The 22,159-nt window shown below is 40.2% G+C and overlaps 1 protein-coding gene across 2 annotated transcripts in view; it reads left to right on the plus strand.

The window, feature by feature from the left end:
• Positions 1 to 22,159, plus strand: part of cntnap2a (contactin associated protein 2a) — a 460,034-nt gene that overhangs the window by 342,127 nt on the left and 95,748 nt on the right. For both annotated transcript variants that reach the window (XM_015354892.2, XM_015354893.2), the window contains exon 15: positions 19,189 to 19,345. In XM_015354892.2, coding sequence (XP_015210378.1) covers positions 19,189 to 19,345 — 157 coding nt within the window. The remainder of the gene's footprint in view (positions 1 to 19,188; positions 19,346 to 22,159) is intronic.

The raw sequence follows: 22,159 nt of genomic DNA on the forward strand, positions 1-22,159 counted from the left end.
GACTTGATAACCACCGAGGCGGTTTCCAAATGAGACATGTACTGCAGTAGCAAAAGTACATTAGATAAATGTTTCATTTCTCTGCCAAATGAAATACTACTTTTCAAGTGATACCATCTCTCATGTATAATAAAGAAAATACAGGGGCACAAGGAAAGACGCCTGTTATAAAATAACCCGATTACGATTTGAAAGAGCATTTGTCGACACTAACAGCTACATGGTATTATCCCTAATCACAGGATTTTGAAAATAGGGTTCTTAATATGATCTCCTCTATGCTTAAAATAGCAAAATTCCTCACTGCACAGTGAAGCACAAGAGGTGAAATTCAATTAACTTCTTAACTTGCTGGCTTTGTGTTTTATTGCAAGATGTGTATGCAGTCACAAGAGAATTCCTACTCAGCTTTTATTTTTCACGACACACCTTTTAAAAAAATGACCTCTTAGCTTCACAAATTTAAAACTGAATGCGATAATCATTATATTACTTAAAAATCACCCTGAAATGTAATGTTGCCATTGTTTTTGCACATTTTTAAAACTGTCAAATTCAATAATTCCATAATTCCCTCTAGGCATTTTGAGATGCGTTGCCTAGAAATTTTTAGAGATCACTGTAAGGTACTCCTGTCTGTACAATGTACCCAGCAGTTGAGCAAGAGGAATAAATCAAAGATACCTTATTCCTTACAGTTTCGGCATCTCTCTGTTTTTCACTTTATTTCAGGAAATTCTAGAAACAAGCACAATAGTTCTTTCAGCTCAAGTTCCAAGCACTTCCCTACCAAGTGGGCCTGTGACAGCAGATGACCCAGATGGTAGCAAACAGGGTCCATATTCAGATTAAAAAATAAAGGTACTTATTTGTAAAACGTTAATGACACAAAAAACTGAGGGGATGCTCCAAAAAGAGAACACAAAGTAGAACCCTTCACCACAGTGTCCTTATGGCCTCTGGGCTCAGCCAGATCTCTCTCTTTATATTGCTTACCCTTTTCGTCGCTTGTCTGCTGCACAAGCAGCTGGTTCTATGGCTGGAAGTGAGCCCTGGGAGAGGATGATTGGCCGATCAGTCAAGCATGGCGAAGAACACAGCCACACATCCACCGTCTCATGCGGGTCAGTCCACTCCTGCCCTCCCGCCCCTCAGGAGCTGAAGATACGGAAATCTGGGCGACCAGTTCCAAGCCCATTATCTGTAAATCCCCACCAAGATTAGAAAGGGATCAGTCCACCACTGAGTGCTGGGTTAACTTGGGAACCACATTTGTGGATAACCTAGCTTCTGTTGTCTGTCTAGTTTAGGAATACCAGTGTACTGTATGAGTTTAGAGAGATCTTTAATGCCTGCTACTCTGATGTCTTCCCAGAATCAGTGGGCCAGACGTCTTCCTGTTTTTCCAACGAAATCTGCAGCGCACTTTCCATAATGATTCCTTTTGGGTGATTTTGGAATGGCCAGCAGGTTCATTTGCTGTACAAGTGTGCTGCTGGATAAGAGTCCGTAGGTGCTGCAGTGGTTTCTCTTGCAGTGACAATCACTTGCCATGGCTGGTAGATCCAGATGCTTAAGAGAACTGCAGACAAGAAGGCTGAGCTAATTGGATAGTCTTGAAGAAAGGTTCTGAGGGCTGTTTTTGGGACTTCAGCTCCACAAGAAATTTCCAGTCCCAGAATCTCTTTCTCTTCTCCCACCCTTCCACTGGGACACATGGTTCCCAAATGAAACTTTTCAATTTTGTAGAGTGAGCCTCCCACTGGAGCTCTGTCTTGCCAGTTTGGCCAGGAATTCAGTCTAAAGACAAATGGCACGAACCACAGAATACCTCCATCCAGGTGCGTAAACCTGCCGAGAAACCAATTGTGTGCATCAATTTGTAGGGTGCTGTCTGACTCTGCTTATTAGCAGTAGAAGAGATGAAAACAGTGGCTGTAAGAGGTTTACAAGCAGCCTTTAACGAAGGCTAAACACCAACCTAATTGAATTTAGGGTTCATGAGTCAAAACTAAAATGAGTGCTGTTTGATTCTAATTTATATAATGTGCTGTCTAAAACAGGCCTGCTGTCTGAATTAGAAGTCAGAAGAAGCACTCTCAGGATGATCATTAGTAAGTATCCGAAGATCCAATTAGAGCAATGAGTAAAGAGCCTGAAGGACAGCAGAGCTACGACTTAGAACTGGCAAAGTGACATGACAAAGAAGAAAATTCAATAATAATGAGCTGCAGTCACATACATATCGCTGATGTTATTAGCTTGCAGATGTCCTCTTTGCCAAATCCAGTGCTGTCTGTATTAGCCTATGATACGATAGAGGACTCAATGCACACTAACAATACACACACTCAACACCCATTATTAAAACGTTAACTTAAATGAACTTAAATTGCAGTTGTATATTCCATCCCACAAAAAATAAGATGGAATAAATAAGCCTTCAATGGAAATGCAATCACACATTTATATCACTACCGCTATTATTCGAACATACAGGGTATATAAAGTATACATAGGGTCGAACGTACATGGTATATATATATACATGTAAAGGGTTGAACATACCGTATAGTGATGCTGGACGTCATACCATTCACATTCTGAAGTCAGGGCCCGTTTGTCTGCCATCAAACAAAACAGTTTTAAAAGATATAATAGCCAGCTTCAAATGAAGTCATGAAACAAAGGTCTGACAAAGCCAGAACTCTGTTTTATCAATCCAGAGATGGAGAAACGATTATCTAATAAGAAACATCATTTACTGATACAGTGTTTTTAAGAACAGACTTTGTAATGACTTGTGGGGATATATGAATATTAATTAGCCCAGATTGTTTTGCTTACTTACTTTGACTAAGTATATGCATAGCAGAGCAAGAGGTCTCTCTAGATTTTTCTGCTTTATTTCGTTGTGAAATGGTCTGGGCTCATTAATATTCATATAATCACAATTCCAAATTAAACATAAATCATTTATTTTCCTATAACAGTTGGATTCAATATTTAATACAAGGTTATTTAATTGTTCTTTTTAAATAACTACATAATAGGATGTTATTCCAAATGATTGGTTTGAACAATAAAACAATGTTTTTTGAGTAACAATGTTTCAGTTTTTTTTAAAATGTGATTTTTCACATTTCAGAATCAGATCAGAATCACTAAAAGTATTTTGAATATAGATAAGATATTATTAATTATTATTATTGCCATTTAAGCATGAAGCGTGACATGTGATGGGGAACTCCCAATTTCATAGACCGGTAATTAAATTTCGGTGACAAATTCATTGATGTTATAGAATAAAATACATTTTGAATTAAGGACAAAATTGTGAACTTTGTGAAAGTACTGTAAATCACCATGCTGACGCAAATTCACATTCGAGTACCCACAAGTTGCAACATGATGCAGCTCTTCCTGCTCACTAGTCTCTGCAATGAATAATGTAATGGGATGTACAGTACAAGCATATAAATACAGGTTGTGCTGCAGACATTGCAGTGCAGAAATGTTCCAACATGATCTGCATGCACGAATTACCAAGTGGTATTTGAAGTTTTGCTCCTTCATTCTAAATCTCAGAAAATGGTGCTGCACATACCTGGAAATTTGATCTATTTTGTTTTGTGAAGTGGAGGTTCCACAAGTTAATGTGTACATTTTACTTTTATTGTGGTTTGAAATGCACTGATCAATGCTGATTCTTTCTAACCCCCAAATGTGAAAATAGCTCTGCAGCTCCCCTTTAAATCTGAAATCAAGGCCTGACGATTTAAAGCCAACAGTGCTGACAACAGCATTACTGCCCTCAGAAGCTAAGCAAGGATGGGCCTGCTCAGCACTGACAAGGCTGCCGTGTCTGTTGGGTGACCAGTAGGCAGCAGTCTTTCCACTATATCAGAATTTCCCAACCCTGGCTAAATCTATGCACACCGAAGTTCCCTCTTTATTCAAGTAGGTGAACTAATTTCTAACGTCTTCACCTGTTCTGCTGTGCCGTGGGGACACCACACATCACTCAGGTGGGGGCTGCGCTTCTGTGGTATCTGTAGCACTTGAACCTCCTGTATTAATATTATTTAAACATAATTCTGTATATTAATCAGAATCGTACCTGCTTTTTATCCTGGTTTTATTTTCCATGCTGTTCTCCAGGATATACGTTTCCCTTGGGTGTTGGGAATTCAATATCAGCTCTTGAAATAAAACTAAACAGTGTGGGATGTGGTAAAAAGGGATACAAGATATAAAGAACTAGGTGTTTTCTTAAGGATGTAAAAGGCAGTGCCAAGCGTTAACTGGGACCAATCTTTTGTCCACAGTTTGGCTGATCTCTTTAAGCACTGCTTTTAAAAGTATCTCAGGGAACTGGTGATGTTATCTTGTCATATGACAAAGGCTGGGAGAACTGTAAAATCTTGCATCTGGTTCAACAGAGTGTCAGAAGACACAGCAGACATCAGCCTTTCTGCTTCTTGTCGACTTGGCGGTTAATTAGGTTGTTCCCAGAGAACTCCGCCTCCAGAGCCCCCTCTTCCGTGGTATCGAATCCTCTCGCAGCCTGTTCGTGCTCCGGAGAGAAAGGAGAAGGGCTCATAACTCCGGCGCGGGTCTGTCCCTCTTTCTTTCAGCTCCCTCACCCAGAAACCTCCTGGAGCCCCGCGGGTGGGAATAATCCAGCCCTCGGTCTGCCCTAACATTCTAATATTCTGTCAGTTTGGAAACTTTTTTTGTTGACACTATAACCTGCCCCCAGGCAATATTCAGACCCATTCAAATAACATTCCTATGAAAGATAAACCTTCAGGGAGACTTTTTTTCCCTTGCATTTCTACAGTACATACAAAGCCCGCTGCTCTTAAAAACAAAACTCTGGTCATCGCCCTTGATGCCCAGGGCTGGGACTCTAGGAACCCCTCTCTCTGGTGCGATTTGATATGGTCTTCGGGGATTTCTGTGTGCAGTATGATGTTTTTAAATAATGTAAAAATGTTCATTATCAGCAAAATGGTTTTTGAAACGCGTTCCTTATTTTTGGGATGCCGAACTGCCCATTTTCCTTGTTCATCACAGCTTTCAATTAGAATATTTTATGTTTAATAATTATCATATCATATAGTTCTTTTCATCCTACAGGATGGCACACGGCAGAGATAGTTTTAAAATTAAATCTGAAATCCGAATGTCTTCTCTGAATCACTGTGGTCAAATACAAAGAAAGCACTGCACTCATTAGCTTAACTTTCCATGGCACGTCTTAGCAAAATTACTTTCTGTTTGTAGAAGACCGTCTCATACTCTTGAAAACTAATTTGAGTTCTGTTGTTACTACTTGCTGATAATGAAGTGTTATGAAGAAGAATGCTGTCAATCACTGTGCCCTTCAAAGGAACTCTCTTTTTTTCTACACTCTGAGCTCAACGTAGTAAATTGCCTGCCTCGTTTTATTTTTGCTTTTCTATAACTGTCATCTTCAACATCCCATTTCAGGATACGGGCAGCAGACAGCAGTGCCTCCAGACCGCTGTTGCCTCTCTCAGCTGAGCTTGCTAATGATTAGAATTGAACAGCAGCATAAACGCACCCTATTTTCTCAGCGGGAAACTCTGTGCCTGGAGGTCAGGTTTGTCTTGATAGGATGATATAAACACAGTAAATTATTGATGGAGCTTGAAGCAGCCATGGTTGTATTTTCTCGGTGAATGCATTTGTAACTCGGGAAGCTTTTGCCCCGAAGTGCACCGCTCTGTGATTGTGCTTGGGGTTGCCCGGCTTAGCTCGGCTGCTGGGTTCAGGTTTAGATACGGGAAACAGGCAAGACACTAACACCTCGCATTACACATAAAAACTGTGGTGCATGGCAAGTGAATGCCTGCAAACATATTGTAAAGATTTTAAGGGATCTGGCAGGGTCACTTTAATGGATATTTGAACATAATAAAGGTTACAACCGAGATAAGGCTATTTAGCCCCTCTGTCCTGTCTGATAATTGAACCATGGATCTCATCCGGCCATTTCTTGAAATGCCAGACGGCTTCAAAAACATGGTTTGGTTGTTCATTCTCCTATAACCCTTTGGAAAGAACTGACTCGTGTTCTCAAATTTAGATGCACTTTTCAAATGGCTTCTGCTTATGAGCAATGGTTCGTGCGTTACTGGCACGCTGAAAATTCGGAGTGTTTTAATTTTCTGGTGCATTGCTTTGTTTCATTTTTGTTAGTTGTGTTAGTTTTAATGAGCCTCATGTCTATTTTCTATGTTCTTCATCAACGTTTAGCTCTGTTATGGAGTAGAAAAAAAGTAGCTTACTCTATGTCAGCCTCATTTTAACTTAGCTTTATTTTTCTTGGTTCCAAGGTTTCATTGGATGGAAAGTAATTTTGATAAATCTTGTTTCAGAACAAAGTAGGGTTCTTGTGTGTTTTCCATAGCATGATATGCTATTTCCACAGAATGAATTTCTTATAGCGTTTTCACATAGAATTAGTCAGCATTTCAGTATGGGCCCTTCAAAAAGCGAGAGAGAAATACACATTGATTTGCACTGGACACATACAGTATCAGTTAAAATTACAACCTCTCCATCTTAACCTAGTAGTAGCATCATAAATACCAAGAAAGCAAGTCCAGACAATAAAGCTGCTTGTTTAGAGGATAAAGGACTGTTCATTTCCTGCTGTAGACAATGTGTGTGCAAGAGTGTTGTGTTCTTCCACAGTGTTACAGTAATCTGATCTTTAAATCAAGAGAATTACTGTGCAGTTGGCCTTTCAATCTCATGATTTTACTTATGAGATGGCAAGAAAAACATCACCTTTTCCCCTTTTGTATTACTTAATGGTGGCAAGGATGCAGGACACTGAAAATATGTTTTAATTTAGAGAATAGTTTACTTTTTACAGAAAGTGTTCCTTTAATGCCTTCAATATAAACAACTTGTAATGTTTAATGGAAATAAATCATTTTGGTGTTCTGGTCTCAGCACAATACAAACATTATCTTGGAAGTTGTAATGAAACTCCATATTACTGTGTGTTAGCAGAGTGAGTCGTATGTTTCCTTCTAAAGGAGATTGATTCTTGTTTCAGAATACACATTTACCATCAAAGTTGCAGAAGGCTTTGTGAGAAAAAGCACTTTGAAGAATATACTTTAATAAAACATAAAGCTAAAATTCTTATGCATGAAGCAAAACTTAAAAAGATCGAGTTCACTCCTCAGCTGGCAGCTTTTATTTAATAACATGCATTTTTATTCTTCAAATGTATTTTTTTAAGAGTAATTTGAAATCTCGCCTTCCTGGTACAGGGTTTGTCATGTTGTTGTTTGTTTTACTGTCCCTGACTCTTACCTTTTTTGTATTTAAATACTTGCAAGGAGTCCTTTAATGGGAAGAGTGTCGTTACCTTACGAAAGACCAAAGCATGCTTCAGAGTGTTAGACCATCTTTTCACACATTTTTCCGCAGTTCCTGACTTAGGGAATTCCGTTATAATTCTATATAATTCCAATTTATTCAAAAAAAAAACAGAAATCCCTTTCTTCCCACTAAAAAAGGGAAATAGGATGAATGGCATTCTTTCATATATGTAGACAACTTGCGTTATTTTTTCTTTTAACCTCCGAGATGTAAAGAATAGTCATTAAATTGGCACATTTGTTTGCAGAAGATGTACAGTAGTTTTTTTCAATATCACAACCAACTCTAAACAAATGGTGCTGCCCTTCTGCAAAATATTTGCTTGGTTTTTATGTCCTCTGAGTTGACTTTATGTTCTTTTAGATGTTGAACGACTGCATGAATGCTTAAATTAAATTGTTAAATGAAGTTCATTTAATTGACTTGAATTTAAAATCTGAGAAAACCTCAGATCTGAGAAAACCTTCATGCCCCAGGTCTGTTTAAAATACCAGCTTACTTGTTGCTTAAAACACCTTTAACAAGCGTCTTTGTCAATATTCAAGAACCATTATTGGAACAGGCCATGACTATTGTATATGGACTCTTAAAAACTAGAACATATTAAAAAAAGAGTCAGTCACTGAATGAATCTGTCAAGGCTGGTGAGTTTTCACAACTAATTCCTTTCGTTTGGTTTGCCCCTGACTTGAATATGTGTCAGCAATTAAACAATAAGAGATTATAGAGGTGACTGTGTAGAGGGCCCTGTCTGCAGTAAACGTGTTCAAGGGGATAAAAAGGGAGACTGAGCTATTCTCTTTTTCCATATTGTTCTCTGTAAGATGTGGCAAGACGACTTCAGAAAAGAAAATGTGTTCACTGTACAAAAGGCAAGTCAAGCCTGTTTGGAATGGAGTGAAATGCTGTGAATAATATAGGTAAAGATAAACGAAATATTTTTTTTGTTTTCTCATTATTCTTATTTCATACTTAATATTTAATACTGTATTTGTATTGTCTAATTTGTCATCATTCACTTGACTAACATTTAAATCTTGACCTACCGTGGTAAGATAGGGATCATCTGGTGGAGTTTATTTTAACGCTCGCATTTACTGTAGTAAAGGTTTAAAGTCAAAACTACTTGATGACACAGATACTGCAGTGTCTCTCATTAGAAGTCTCTCTGCTCAGTCACCTTCACCTCAGAGTCATACTCTCTAATGTGTTTACCTTCAGTTAACTGCACTGCACTCCTTAATTATCTACAGCAATGTAAGTTCTGTTTTATCACCATATTTAGCAAATGAATGTCTCTGGTATTATTTTGAAAAATGAATGAAATTTAAACTAGGCAGCCTCAGACCTTTGTAGCACATCTGCCTTGGTGCCTGATAGTTTCCTGATTGATATCAACGCTGTATAATCACTCCACTGCTCAGGAAGTGTTTGAAATAACCCTGAATAAAACAGTGCATAATTATTATTTTTATGCAGTTCATTATAAGGAAAGACAGGGCAGCAGTGATGCCTTTGTCATTATAAATAAAGTGAAAAATGGATGCAACTTAAACCCCAACTAAGTGATAATTTACGCTGTTCATTCAGTAGGAGTTAATTATGATTGCTAAATTAATCTTAATTCCCTTTTCTAAACAGTTTTCATTAACCCCAAATCTTTATGCTGTGCAGAGGAAGCGCGTTGTAGGGGAGGAGAAAGACGTATACTGAAAGTATGCACTAAATGCCTTTTGTAAAAACCGACACCCATTCAGCAAAGGCGAGAATTTCACATGCAGATCTCTGTGAAGAAAATCATGCTGAAAGATACTGTTTCTGGGTAGTTGCTGCTGATACAGGAAGAATAAACAAGTTATAGTAGATTAGGTCTTCCAGGTAAATGTCCCAGGATAGAACTGACCGTTCCATTCACACTGTGGTAACAGTATATAGACAGGTTAAGTTTAACTGTCTGTAGACATACTTAAAACACACTAAGGAAGCAAAACATTTGGATTTTCATTTTTTTTTAAATCTGTAATCACAGATGATCTAAGGACTCAGCTCCCTAATCATCAAACCCCTTATACTTCTCAGCACAGAAGGAGTACACGCCTTCAGAACATAACTTTCTTTAATTTTCTTTTCTTCATTTAACTGTACAGGTTTATTGGTATGGTGATTGAGCGTTTTACATTATAACAATCCAGAGCCATATGGACAATCAAGCAGATGCAATTTTAGCTGTTCGTGTACAACTAATCTCACGAACTCTCCTCTTCTACAAAAGACATCCCTGCTGGTCACCCCTGCATCGGACTGGTTTCCCATCCAGGGACTAGTCCCACCTTAGACCTTGGGCCTGCTGGGGTAGTTCTCAGCTCAAGGATAAAGGTTACTGACAATGAGTGAATGGATGAACCAGTGTTTCTTGCACATTCCTACGTCTGTTCATTATACACTATACTTTCTAAAACCCTGGGTCCTGCCAGCTTGCTCAAACTGGAATGTGAAAGTGCTTAGCTGACCTAGCCTGACCCAGGTACAGTCTCACGTGACCCAAGTAAAGGCAATTTCAAAAGAGACAGATACAGTCTTACATTATTAATTGGACACCTTTCCATTATGTTTCTTCTTCCACTTCTTACAGGTTAGAATTCAATAAGGAATGCTGCTTACAGTAATCCTAAAACTGACAAAATCTAAAAATTTTAAGAATAACAGTAGTTTCTTTATTATTTTAATTTTACTTGAAGGAGAGCCATTTCTCTATGCCATTCTTTAATGCCTTCATTAATAAAACAGACCGTCATGTACAGTCAGTGTGGTTATTTTCTAAAGTCTTCAAAAAAGCCTACCATGCAGGGTTTAAAGCAGTAGTCCTGCGAGTGTGAAAACTTGGTGATGAACACTGAAAGTTCTGCTGACAGCAAAGAACTGATCAATGATCTCATTTGTGTCCAAGCCCCACTTCAGAGGGAAGCACTTCAAGTTGATTCATGTTTATGATTCTTCACACCAGTTGTGCCACCTTCAGAGCCCTGCCATTTCCAAATGTTAAAAACTTGAAAATAAAAAGGAAGAGGATTGTTTTCCGGGCATAGTGGTGTGAATTGCTAATGCAGAACGCGGATTTCCAGTTGAAAGCTATTTATACCCGCTTAGAACAGTGACTGGAGAAAATAACATCTTTAGAATTGCGATGAATTGCTCTTACAGTGTATCCAGTGTAAGAGTAATACAGTGTATGTATTTGCAATTATATATGTGACAATATACTGTATATCTGCGTTATTTTGTTAAAAAGACAAACATGTTTGTAAACTGTATCTTGATATAATTAGGCCCTCCTCAGAAAAGACTAGTCAGCAGCAGCTTAATTACTGGAGTGCACCCACAGGACGTACATGCAGTGTGGTTTTTAGTTCTTTGGTTGTAATAAGGTTCAAGGGATTGCTTTCTTTGGCTGGAAGCCATGCAGCAGTTTTTTGGGTTTCATTTGTTTGGAAAGTGTGTGGCATTGCGGTGGTTTGAGATGAGTAGATGCACTGTGTTGAAAACCCTACGGTTATGCAAACTTTAAATATTTAGCAGTGGCAACAGGGGTTTCATTAGAAAGCCCTGAAGATATTGAAATGCATCTGGGTTATACGGGGGCTGACCATGATGTCACCAGTGTCCGAGATCCACTTGTTTTACTACTGAGGCCTTGTTGATCATTCTAGTAGTGTCCATGAAGAGTAGCAATAAAGTACTGGATTAATTCTTTCAATAAACTATGTATCGTTTGGCACCTAATTTCTTTTATTTTTTTCTCGCTTCCTTTTACTTATATCTGACATTGGAGGGGAATCAAAACAATTCTAGGCTTTGCAAACTCACAGCCCATATTTGAGCAATCACCAATCCAACAGCATTGAATGAAGGTCTGGATTTCATTTTTGTTTTGCATTTTTTATATAAACCCTGCATGAAATAATGTCAGTTTCTTCACATTTTTATAACCTTTAATATTAGAACTGTATTAGTCTTATGCCTACAGAATACAACCGTGTCACTTTGCATGAGCTCATGCAAGACTGAGCAGGTCTGCCCAACCAACATGTTTTTGTACTGTATGTAAAATCCAGTTTCTAATAAAATGCACTGAAATACAGGATGAAGTAAAATAATAAAGGTTATATTATTTAATCCACAGCCTACAGTATCTGCCTTCTATTTTCAAATTCAATGAATTATACGCTGTCCTTATAACCTTGTAGGGCTGTTACTCATAGTGTGCATCATGTTGTCTTCTTGTCTTCCATTGCTGTTGTGCATGAGCTCGGGTATCAGAAATAGTTCAGTAAGTAACAGAGCACACACTGTATTTATGGTGCAATAGTATTGGAGGAGTAATGGAAGTTGCCCTCTCTCCTCCTCTAAAAATCCAACAGTGGTGGTGCCTGTAATCTACTCCACTGCCCGAGTCAAAATTAAGCCCCGGCATTCTGCTTAAGGCCAAGTCTTTTCGCCCTGGGTGTTGACTCAGCAGAATCTGGCGGATGCATAAATTAGCAATTACCAATAACCTCCCTAAATCAACCATATGTTTATCATTAACCATGAATTTAATAGTCTCATCATTTAAGCTAAGGTTTCTAAATCGTTTTGCTAACTGTGTGTTTTGTTATTTTCCTGCAGCTGCGAACTGGGTGAACTGTAAAAGAGTCATTCAGTGTTCTGCTACATTCTGTACAGTTACTTTTTTTACATCTTCTGTTTTTTCAGTGATTTTCACGTCTCGTGCTCTCAAGTCTTCACGTGATTTTTGAGATGGTGGCATTCTGGCCAGGACTGTGGCTTCACAAGTCCAGGGTTTGGATTTAGTCCTGACTCCTGGTGTCTGTCTTCCTGGGTTTTGTATGGGCTCCCCATGTTTTCATGGACTTTCCCTGGGAACTGCTGTTACTCCTTGTGCTTACAGACATTTGATCTTCTGCATGGGATGGAGCAATGTGCTTTTTACTTAGAATCTCCAGTGAAAATAGAAGTAACAATGGAACAGTAGTAGTGGGCTACAGTGAAAGTATGTTTTCTCACTTGGGATTAAGCACAGTCAAACTCAGCTGCATTATATAATTAGTTAAATCAATAAAGACATAGCTAGCTAGATTTCTATGCTACAAAGCTTATTCTTTGTATTTTAGCAAGAACTTTTCCAGGAATGGGCTTTTTTAAAGGAGTGTTGAACCGTGTTAAACTGCCTTCCTTGTTTCTCTCTAGGTAGCTTTATGCTTAGTTTACATTTTTATTTGAAATTTCTCTGTTTTCTCATAAGAATAATGTTTCCAAGTAAAGGTCAAGAATTGTGTTTCTGCATTTCGATATGTTCTTCTTGATATTTGCGATAGGCAATCAGGAGAGCCTGGAGAGGTTCTTATGTGAGGTGTACACGAAGAGTAGGGCATTATTACAGAAAATAAATCTTTTGAACAGAATTTTATTTTAAAATTTCTTGGGAGCATTTTCCTGAACCTTAAAATAAGTTTTCATTTTAGATTTTTTTTAAAAGAGTTAAACTATATGTTTAACAAACGTCTATTTAAAATAGATTAAAACAATGACATTTCTATGTTAGAAGGCACAGCAACATCTTTCAGTGTAGGTCAAACTAACCTTGGTACTGTACTTGAGAAACATGCTACAGTATGTAAACAAGGTGATCATTTAAGGCAGGGGTGCCCTGTTCTGGTCCTGGGAGACAACATATCATCTGCTTTGACTGCTTGTGCAGCTTAACTGGGTTTGTTATAATATAATATTGATATATCATTATTAATTAATAATAAAGTATTAATTACCAAATTGCAACCTTAATTGAAACTACCATGTTGCTTGACCAGAATACTTGCATGTTTTTTATTCTCTCCTCATAAGTTTGGAATTTCATTTTACTCATGAAATGCAATAGGTAAAAAAAAGATGGTCCTTATTAATCCTATTAGTGAAGTCAATTAAGGGTTCAGTTTTGTAACGGAGAGCTGTTTTGAGAAAAAGTCCTGGAGAGTGAAAGTAAGGTTCAGGTTGTTTTCCATGATCCAATTTTAGCAATTTTAGAAAATGGTTTATTTCCCTTTCTTTTATGTCACTTTTACTCAAGTGTGAGCAACAGAAAATGAATCCCATTATTAAGTCAGTTAAGGGTCCAATTGTCTACCGGAGAGCTGAAACAAAAGCCTGCAGCTATATCAGGCTGCAGCACCAGGACTGGGAACCTCTGGCTGAAGGCATAGGAATCTGCTGTCCTATTGCTAATTGGCATCAATTAGAACAATTAAATTAAAGTTCATCCACACACAGCATGAGGACTACACCCATTGTGGCACTTACCAGTGCACTCTATTAATGTGATGCAGTGCAATGGGAACTATGTTCCCCAATGGCCCGAGAGGGTGTCTAGTTCCTGAAGAATTGGGGAAGGGTTTCAAACTGGTCCGATTAATTGAATGATCAGATCAAGTTAAGCAGCTAAGATCTTGAAGTAAAAACCAGCAGAGACTGTGTCCCTCTTGGACGAGACTTGTACGCCCCTGCCTCAGATCATCCACATCTTAGGACCCGAGGAAAGAGAGTATATTAAGTCTCAGAACCAGGCCAACCTGGCCATTCTCCACAGGTGCAGCCCTTGAGAGCCATAACAGGCGATACCTGGATTAGCACCAGTGCAAATACAAGGCGCAATCATCTTTACCTTCTGGCTCACAGATATTTAAAAGCTTCAGTAATTGTGAGAAGTTTAATATCATGGCTCCAATTATATAGAATTCACTAAAGGAGCAGCCCTTCCTACATTCCACCTGGTCTGTGTGATGTTTTTCTGTGGAGTTACCTCACTTGCTCACATGTGGAGGGTCTGGTTGGAGTTTATCCCAGCAGAGCCTCCAACAAACTGTGAGCCAAGAAACGAACAGGGATTTCTGCTGCTGTGCGTGCGAATATGACTGCTGACAGCGGTGTAATAGTCCTCAAGACCCAGCGTTCAAGCTGAGAGGAAGAAATGCGATCTCTCCGACAGGGAAATGAAGCTGTCAGTCAGGCCCTCTGCAAGAAGGCAAAGCAATACCATTTACGCATGACAGCAGCCCTTTCTTTCCTGCATTCTAATTCTATATATAAAAACAGAGGCACAGCTTTTGGTTGTGCGCTTGTCTTATGGTTGGGGAAATCTAAGGCAGCTGTAAGCTGGGGTTGTTTAATAAAGATTGAAAATCTGTCCTTTACAATAACAGAGGGATGAAATCTGTGCAAGAAAAGGTATTATTGGTTTAAAAGAAAAATAACTTTATACCATGGAAATGAGTTTTGGGCCTTCATGATCAAGTTTCTGTAAAGAGCAGAAATATTTGTCTCTGCTAATAGTTACACTAGACAAATTCTGTGTTGCCACACATACACAATAATTAGAAAGAAACTCAGATCTCTCTGCAGGATAGGTTTGACTCTTAATTTGTGATAAATTCATTTTCTTCCTCTAATGAAATTAATACAAAATATCTCAAAAATAAATTTTAGGGGACTGATTTATATGTACAAGTCTACGAATATATTATTTTATAAAATATCAAAATTATAAGTATGCTTTGGTAAACTTTAAAATCTGAAGATTTTGGTGCTTCAGGTTAACATGCAAAAGTCCACAGTAAGGTGATTTAAGGTTCTTTTTTCAGGGTTTGAATTCAACACTGAACTTTCTGGATTTCGCAGCGAAATCTCAACCACAATGAAACAAAAAGTTTTTTCAAGTCAAAATTAATCTCAATATGATTTGCAGGATCATGACTTGCCTCAGTGCTACGAGACGACAAATTCCGACGAGACCGTTTCTGATCTACTTTTCCGGGAATGCTGGGGGGGGGGTGGTTGTGTTACGTCACCCTTCACCCAGCTGGGCGAAGATAATTGGTCGGGTGACAGCTTAGGAGCCAGGCAGCTAAAACTTCCAAGAAGAGAGCAAGCGAAGAAAGAGAATGTTGTTCTTCTGTCTGAGGACCGGGACAGGGCAGGTCCACTATACTGCATCACAACAGTGGGAGGAGAGCCTCTGGGAGCCTCGCAGAGAAACCTGGCTTTGAGAAGAGTCGCGACGAGACTTCGATTGTAAAGCCAGTAAGCAGCTCAGCTGCCTGGTGTTGTTCAGTGTAGGAACAGAAGTCTAGTCTGAAGCTCAAAGAGGTGTGTGCCGTTCTTTCTCGCACTGGTTTCAGACCTTACATCTGCCTTCGAGTGTCTGTTTACCTAGACACCACCTTCTACACGATTGCCGCTGCGGTACACCAACCCCTGGGTGTTTCATCACGAATATTTGCAGAAACAATTAAAAAATGTGCACACAAGCAAAACATTCAACAGAAACTACGTTCGGGCCCAATGATGCGTCCCCCTCGACAGAGGTGTAGATCTTGTGCTCAGCGCTGCTGTGCTTAGCGCTTGGACAACAGCTCCATGTCAGGTTGACAGGAGCTCATTAACAAACGCCTGTGGTGGGAGCTCAGCTTCCTCTCCTGAAAGGCTCTTCCTAGGAAAAGAACCATCTGCCGTCATGTTTATTGTAGCATTTTCTTTTTGTTATACTAGGCCCTCCACCTGTGTTTCATCAGTTCCTTGTGCCTTCAGTTTCTGGCCAGGAAGAGCAGTGTAGGCAACCGAACTGGCTTGGTGACGTCACTGGTCACTGAAGCTCAGAGAAACAGTGTATTTATCTGCACACGTGAAAATGGACCAAATAGTGTCATTTCTATACAGTATATATATATTCATTTCTATATATTTCTTTCAAAAAAATATACAGAACGATATATTTCTATGTCAGAGTGGAATTAAAATTTAATTTACACTAAAATAGGTCTTTATAATAATACCTGTAGGTCATCTTCCTAAAGATTAATTTGCACTCGATGTGTGACCTGATCTTTCATTTTACTGATTCAAATATTCAAATATCAGTTTCTGTGCTGCTACAAGGCAGCTGGTGATGCAGCTTCAATGCATATTTATAATAACACCGGGAGCACACATCTGCTCAGTTGTATGGTCTAGTAAACCAAGCAGTGTGGGAAATCTGCTTCAGGAGAGTTGTTAACCATCAAGGATTTACATAGTTTATAACACTGAGTCAAGCAAACTTTTGCTCTTGGCTCGTCTTTCTTTAGGATGTAATTAGTATAAATTTTATGTCCAGGTCTTCTGGAAATACCCAGAGTAGACTGTCTTTTGTATTCTGTATATGTTGTTCCTTTTTTATTGTCAGACTCTCGGCGTTACTCTGCAGTTTGAATCATTACAACCTCCTGTGCAATCTTATTAAAAATATTTGTCCCCCACAGTTACTTGTGGGTTATGAAACCTGTCCCGTGTGTTTGAGAAGAAGGAACAGATCAGCTTCCTCTCCAACTGGAGAACAAACAAACAGATTGAAAACGCAAGCCTTTCTGCTGCATTTAGCAGTCTTGCTGCTGTGGCCTCCTTTTATTTGGACTGTCCCAATCAATGTTTTGTGTTGTACAGTAAATGACGGGAGGCAGACGAGGGACTTAATGTATAGCTCGCAGTCCTTGCCAGTTTCGGCACTCACTGTCCCATCACTCTCATTGATGTGTGGCAAATCTAAGATCTCACCATCAACTCTGCTTCTGCTACACACTAGTTCAGGCTAGCAGTGGAAACAGCTTAATAGCATCAAAGATACAAGGCTTGCCAATTCTCACACATGGAAGTTTGTATTAGATAAGCTACTCAGGAGGTCCTAGGAGTCTTTCCATTTTTTTGCAGCTATTTTTCTTGGAGAAGTTAATATGGAAATCACATTCTAAAGGTGAACATTTTAAATAATACTTACATAATAAAAGTTATCAGATGAAATGATGGGACAACAACTTTTTTTTTTGCAAAATTCAATGTACAGTATATTTTAACACTTTTTGTGTGTTACATTTTATCGCAGAACACAAAATATGGATATGCTAAAAATTATTCTAAAGCAGATTGTTGAGTGTGAAGGATTTAAATTTCATTTGAAAGGGAAGGAGTATTATTTTAACTATGCTCTCTGGTGACCTTCTGCTCAATATGCTAAACTGATGAATAGTTCTTCATACAGCAAGCTTGGATGTAATATACTGTATTGTGCTGGTATCAAGGTAGGAGAAGCAATATTATACAACTTATTAAAAATCTGCGACCTCAGCCTTGCCCTGTGTTAGCAAATCATACACTGTGGAGACTCGTGAAAGAAATATGCTAACTTCTTTTTAACAAGTGCTGCACACTGGCATCAGTATTACTGAATAGTCCTTTATTGCAGCTACACTGATGGTTAATCCACAACCTCCTACACAATACAAACAGAATACGTCTCCTTGCCTTGATAATGGCAGTTACTGCCTGACATTTCATTTATGAAAATCCCTGCGCAGGGTGAGCACTCGATCAGACAATTGATACTATCCAAAGACCAATCAACCCTCAGTGTTCATGGAACTGGATTTTTTTTATAATTTTTTTTTCGGGGAACCAGAAAATTACTCTTCAAACAAAAACAAATCGAAAAGCTTTTTAGACTCCAGCTCATAAATTCAAGTACTGCGTATTCACTTTCATTTACTTGTTGTTGTTTTTTTCCCCTTTGTTTCCAGTACTTTAGGAAGGAAACTGACTGTTTTTACTTGTTTTTACTTGTCGTAATGAGCGAAACTCCCTTCACATACAGTACTTGTGTGCAAATGCTTTTTCCACTCTGCAGGACGTAGCCAATTCCTCTGTCCCCCGAAACCGCCCGAGGGACCGAGCGCTTGAGCACCAAGTCCAGATTTACTTAAGACAAATAACACGTTTCATAGTATTTCACCAACAAAACACCAAAATCTTCACAGAAAACCTCATATCAATCGTAAATAGACAACCGGAGCTTCACAAAACCAAAGAGCACCGAGGCCGTCGATCGCAAGAACAGTTTTCATCCGATGACGTATTTCAGAAAAACGTCCAAAGCACACCGATAATCAATAACCCAGCAAAACACGACCGCAAAAGCAAAAAACAGTATATATCCCAGGTTTTTACCTTGTCTGGGGCTATTGCAACTGAATTTTGAAAATGACCGCCTCGAAAAATGCATAAATTTTGGGGGGATGCAAGAAATTTCGCTCCAGGTCCAGTCTTCTAGCTAGCAGACACCGAGGGCAAGGCCTACAAGCAATTTCAGCTATTTGGAAGGAGGCCCACAACTTTTGATAAAAAATTATCTTTAAAGACAGGGGGAAAAGTTTGCCTGCTGTTTGGTTTGTTTTTTCTTCTGTATATTTTTGTCTGCTGGGTGGACACGTTAAGAGGTAAAAAAAATTGATTGTTTACTCTTAATTCCAAGGGGGTTCGCTTCAATTTAAGACCTGAACCGGGCTTCTGCTATGTTCTTCTGCAGAGATGTAACAAAACGTTTAAGGGGAGAACATTCCAGGCGGGAAATCGGCTCTGGGGGCCAGTTACAGCAGGGCGTTGTTTAAAAGACCGATTTCCAAGATTTCCAGATGCCGAGTTCGAATTAAATTGGTTACCCAGCCGTGTAATCTGCGAGCAAATCCGTCCAACAGGTGATTTCCCACGTGTGCCTCTCCAGCCCCCAGGTGATTACTCAAGCTTGCCTGTACTCCGGCCCCCGCCGGGCTTGGATGGTGCCATGAAAATGTCCATAGTCGTGCAAACATGCTTAATGTTTTTTTTTTCTTTTCGTTTTGGTTCTAGACGGGGCCCCTTACACTTGGTGGGTTGGCAAGTCCAATGAGAAGCATTTCTACTGGGGTGGCTCCAGCCCCGGCATCCAGAAGTGTGCCTGTGGGATTGAGCGGAACTGCACCGACCCCAAGTACTACTGCAACTGTGACGCCGACCAGAAGCAGTGGTGAGTTCATGGCGCCTGGCTTCCAGTTTCAAGGGATCCCTCCCGATCCCAATCCCTCTCCTGGGGACCCTGGCAGCTGCTGGCTTTCATCGCCATTCCTTTACTTAATCGGATCCTGCGTTTTCAACGGGCAGGTTGCTGGATTGGAACCTTTTTGCTTTAGTTTAATTTTTCTCTGTTTGCACCTACTTTTACTGAAGTCTATTAAGCACTCGGCGGTTTCATTAGGGTGCTCCAGCAGAACAAGGACCAGCAGGTGCGTGAGGCTCCAGAACCACTGGGGAGTTGGGGAACCATTTGTGTGATCAGGTGCAGCAGACAAGTTTTTAATCTGATTTGCCGTACTCACTGGATTAAATTATTCCAAGCACAGTTCTGACACACTCTGCTGGGAATTACGCAGAGGACAGTGGTCGGCAGAAGGTAGCATTATTTGACGAGTATGCCAACGAGCAGAGTTTTCTCAAATGTTATTTCGTTTAGATTTAAGATACGAAATAACGTCTTGGCTTAGAAGACGGTATGGATGGTGGCCAGTTGAGAGCTGTCGAGGTCCTCTGTCGTGTATAGCTAGACCGTGTCTTCTCTTTGACACCGCTTCTTCCTGTAGATGCTGAGTGTCTTTGGAGAATACCATTCTTCAATGGAAGCTCCACTGCCAATAATGAGCCTCCGTGGAAATAGTGTCTGTGACCATGTTTTTATTTTGAATTGGCAAAAACAACACTGCTCAGTGAAGAGATAAATTAATCCTTGTGAGGATTGTGTGGCGTGTACTTAAGAGTTCTGCATTTTAACCAGCTGTTACAATACATACGAATACAAATTAGTCTGTGGAGAATAGAAGAGTTTGGCAGTGGGACTCATAAACGCCTTTGATTTATTTGACCTTTGGTTCATTATCTGTGCGGGTCTCAAATAGTCAAATGCTGCGATCCTTGGAGCTTATGCTTTGTCTATTTCTATTTTGGAAAAGAAGTATAAAAACAAGGATATGCAGACCCCCTGTTAAATTCACCTGGTTTTACTGTGAGATGGGTGACATGATGACTAAGGCCATGCAAAATTTAACACATTTTAAAGCGGAAGTTGGCACCGAAATGAGAGAAAGCCTCTTTTTTAAATAAAGGTTATTACTTGCTTGGCTTATTGTACACCTGCTGTCCAATACCTGTGTCTTTACCCATCTCTCCATTGGGGCACAGCGCAGGGGCGTGTTCAGTTTGGAGGCAGAGCCCTGGAATAAGGGCGACATTACCTTAGCAACCACAGCTGTCCCGGCAACAAGCAACCCCCCCCCCCCCCCCGCAAGGGGAGAGCCTTCTTGCTTCTTTTTCTTTCTCTCTTCTCCTGTCCCGCTGTGAACCACCCCCGCAAGGGGAGAGCCTTCTTGCTTCTTTTTCTTTCTCTCTTCTCCTGTCCCGCTGTGAACCACCCCACCCCCCACCCCCGCAAGGGGAGAGCCTTCTTGCTTCTTTTTCTTTCTCTCTTCTCCTGTCCCGCTGTGAACCACCCCCGCAAGGGGAGAGCCTTCTTGCTTCTTTTTCTTTCTCTCTTCTCCTGTCCCGCTGTGAACCACCCCCCCACCCACCCCCGCAAGGGGAGAGCCTTCTTGCTTCTTTTTCTTTCTCTCTTCTCCTGTTCCGCTGTGAACCACCCCCGCAAGGGGAGAGCCTTCTTGCTTCTTTTTCTTTCTCTCTTCTCCTGTCCCGCTGTGAACCACCCCCCCACCCACCCCCGCAAGGGGAGAGCCTTCTTGCTTGAGGATTCACTGGAGCAGGTTGTGTTCTCTTTTGTGTTTGGCCTGGTGCTCCTTTTCGTCCAGACTGGGGCCCGTCAGACAGTGCCAGTCCAGGCTGGGTACCGCTGTCCCATGCGGTTCTTATCTTTCCCCCGGGCCGGACCCCACTAGATATAGGGACAGCCCAGCCTGGACGCTGCTGTGCAAAGAGGTGCGTTTTCTCTTTCTGTTTTTTTTTTTTGTTTTTGTTTTTCCTGGGTTTTTGCTAGCCTCCCACCTAGTGTGCCTCCGCTCCCTCAAACTGGACAGCAACGTTTACCTGCGTTCACCGCAGCTCGGCCAGCTCCCACACTGCTGCGCCATTTTATGGCAGAGCCTGGTTGTTTCTGGTCCTGCAGACGTCACTTTCGAGGATTGTACAGTCTACACCCCCCCCTTGGTCTTCTTCACATTTTAATGTGTTACAGCATGGAACCATGATGTGTTTAACTGAGACTTTTTTGCCACTCATCAACACAAAGAACTCTATAATGTCCAAGTAAAAAACAAATCCAGACATTTAACTAAATGAAGTTAAAATAAAAAAAAGGAAATAATTGAATGTGTAAGTATTCACCCCCCAGAGTTAATGCCGCCAAGGACCACCTTGGGCAGCAATTAAAGCCTTTGCCTAAATAGGAGGGATTGTTTTAGTTTGTCCTTTGTGATTTCTCCACATTTCCCTGGTTTGAAAATACCAGCGGGGAACGTGCTGTAAACCACATTATATTTTTTAAGAGAATTGCTGAATGTAAATGCAGTCAAAATAATGTGATGTATCTTCGCTCCTCAGTAAAACTCCCTGCTTGTATCATCCCCGTTAAAGCCCCCAGTGAGTGTTGTTCTCTCTCCCCTACGGTCACGATCGTGTTGGTTCTGAGTGTGTGCAACCAGTCAGTCACTCTGTAATCTCATGTGAAACATCTCGGTTGAGAGTGAATGCAGGCAACAAAAACAGGGCTCCATTAAAAACGGACAATTTGAAAAAAAGAACAGACAGATCAGAAAAGGGATGGAGATTGTTTTCTTTTTCG

Source organism: Lepisosteus oculatus, chromosome 6 (genome assembly GCF_040954835.1).
Source record: "Lepisosteus oculatus isolate fLepOcu1 chromosome 6, fLepOcu1.hap2, whole genome shotgun sequence".
Classification (NCBI taxonomy): domain Eukaryota; kingdom Metazoa; phylum Chordata; class Actinopteri; order Semionotiformes; family Lepisosteidae; genus Lepisosteus; species Lepisosteus oculatus.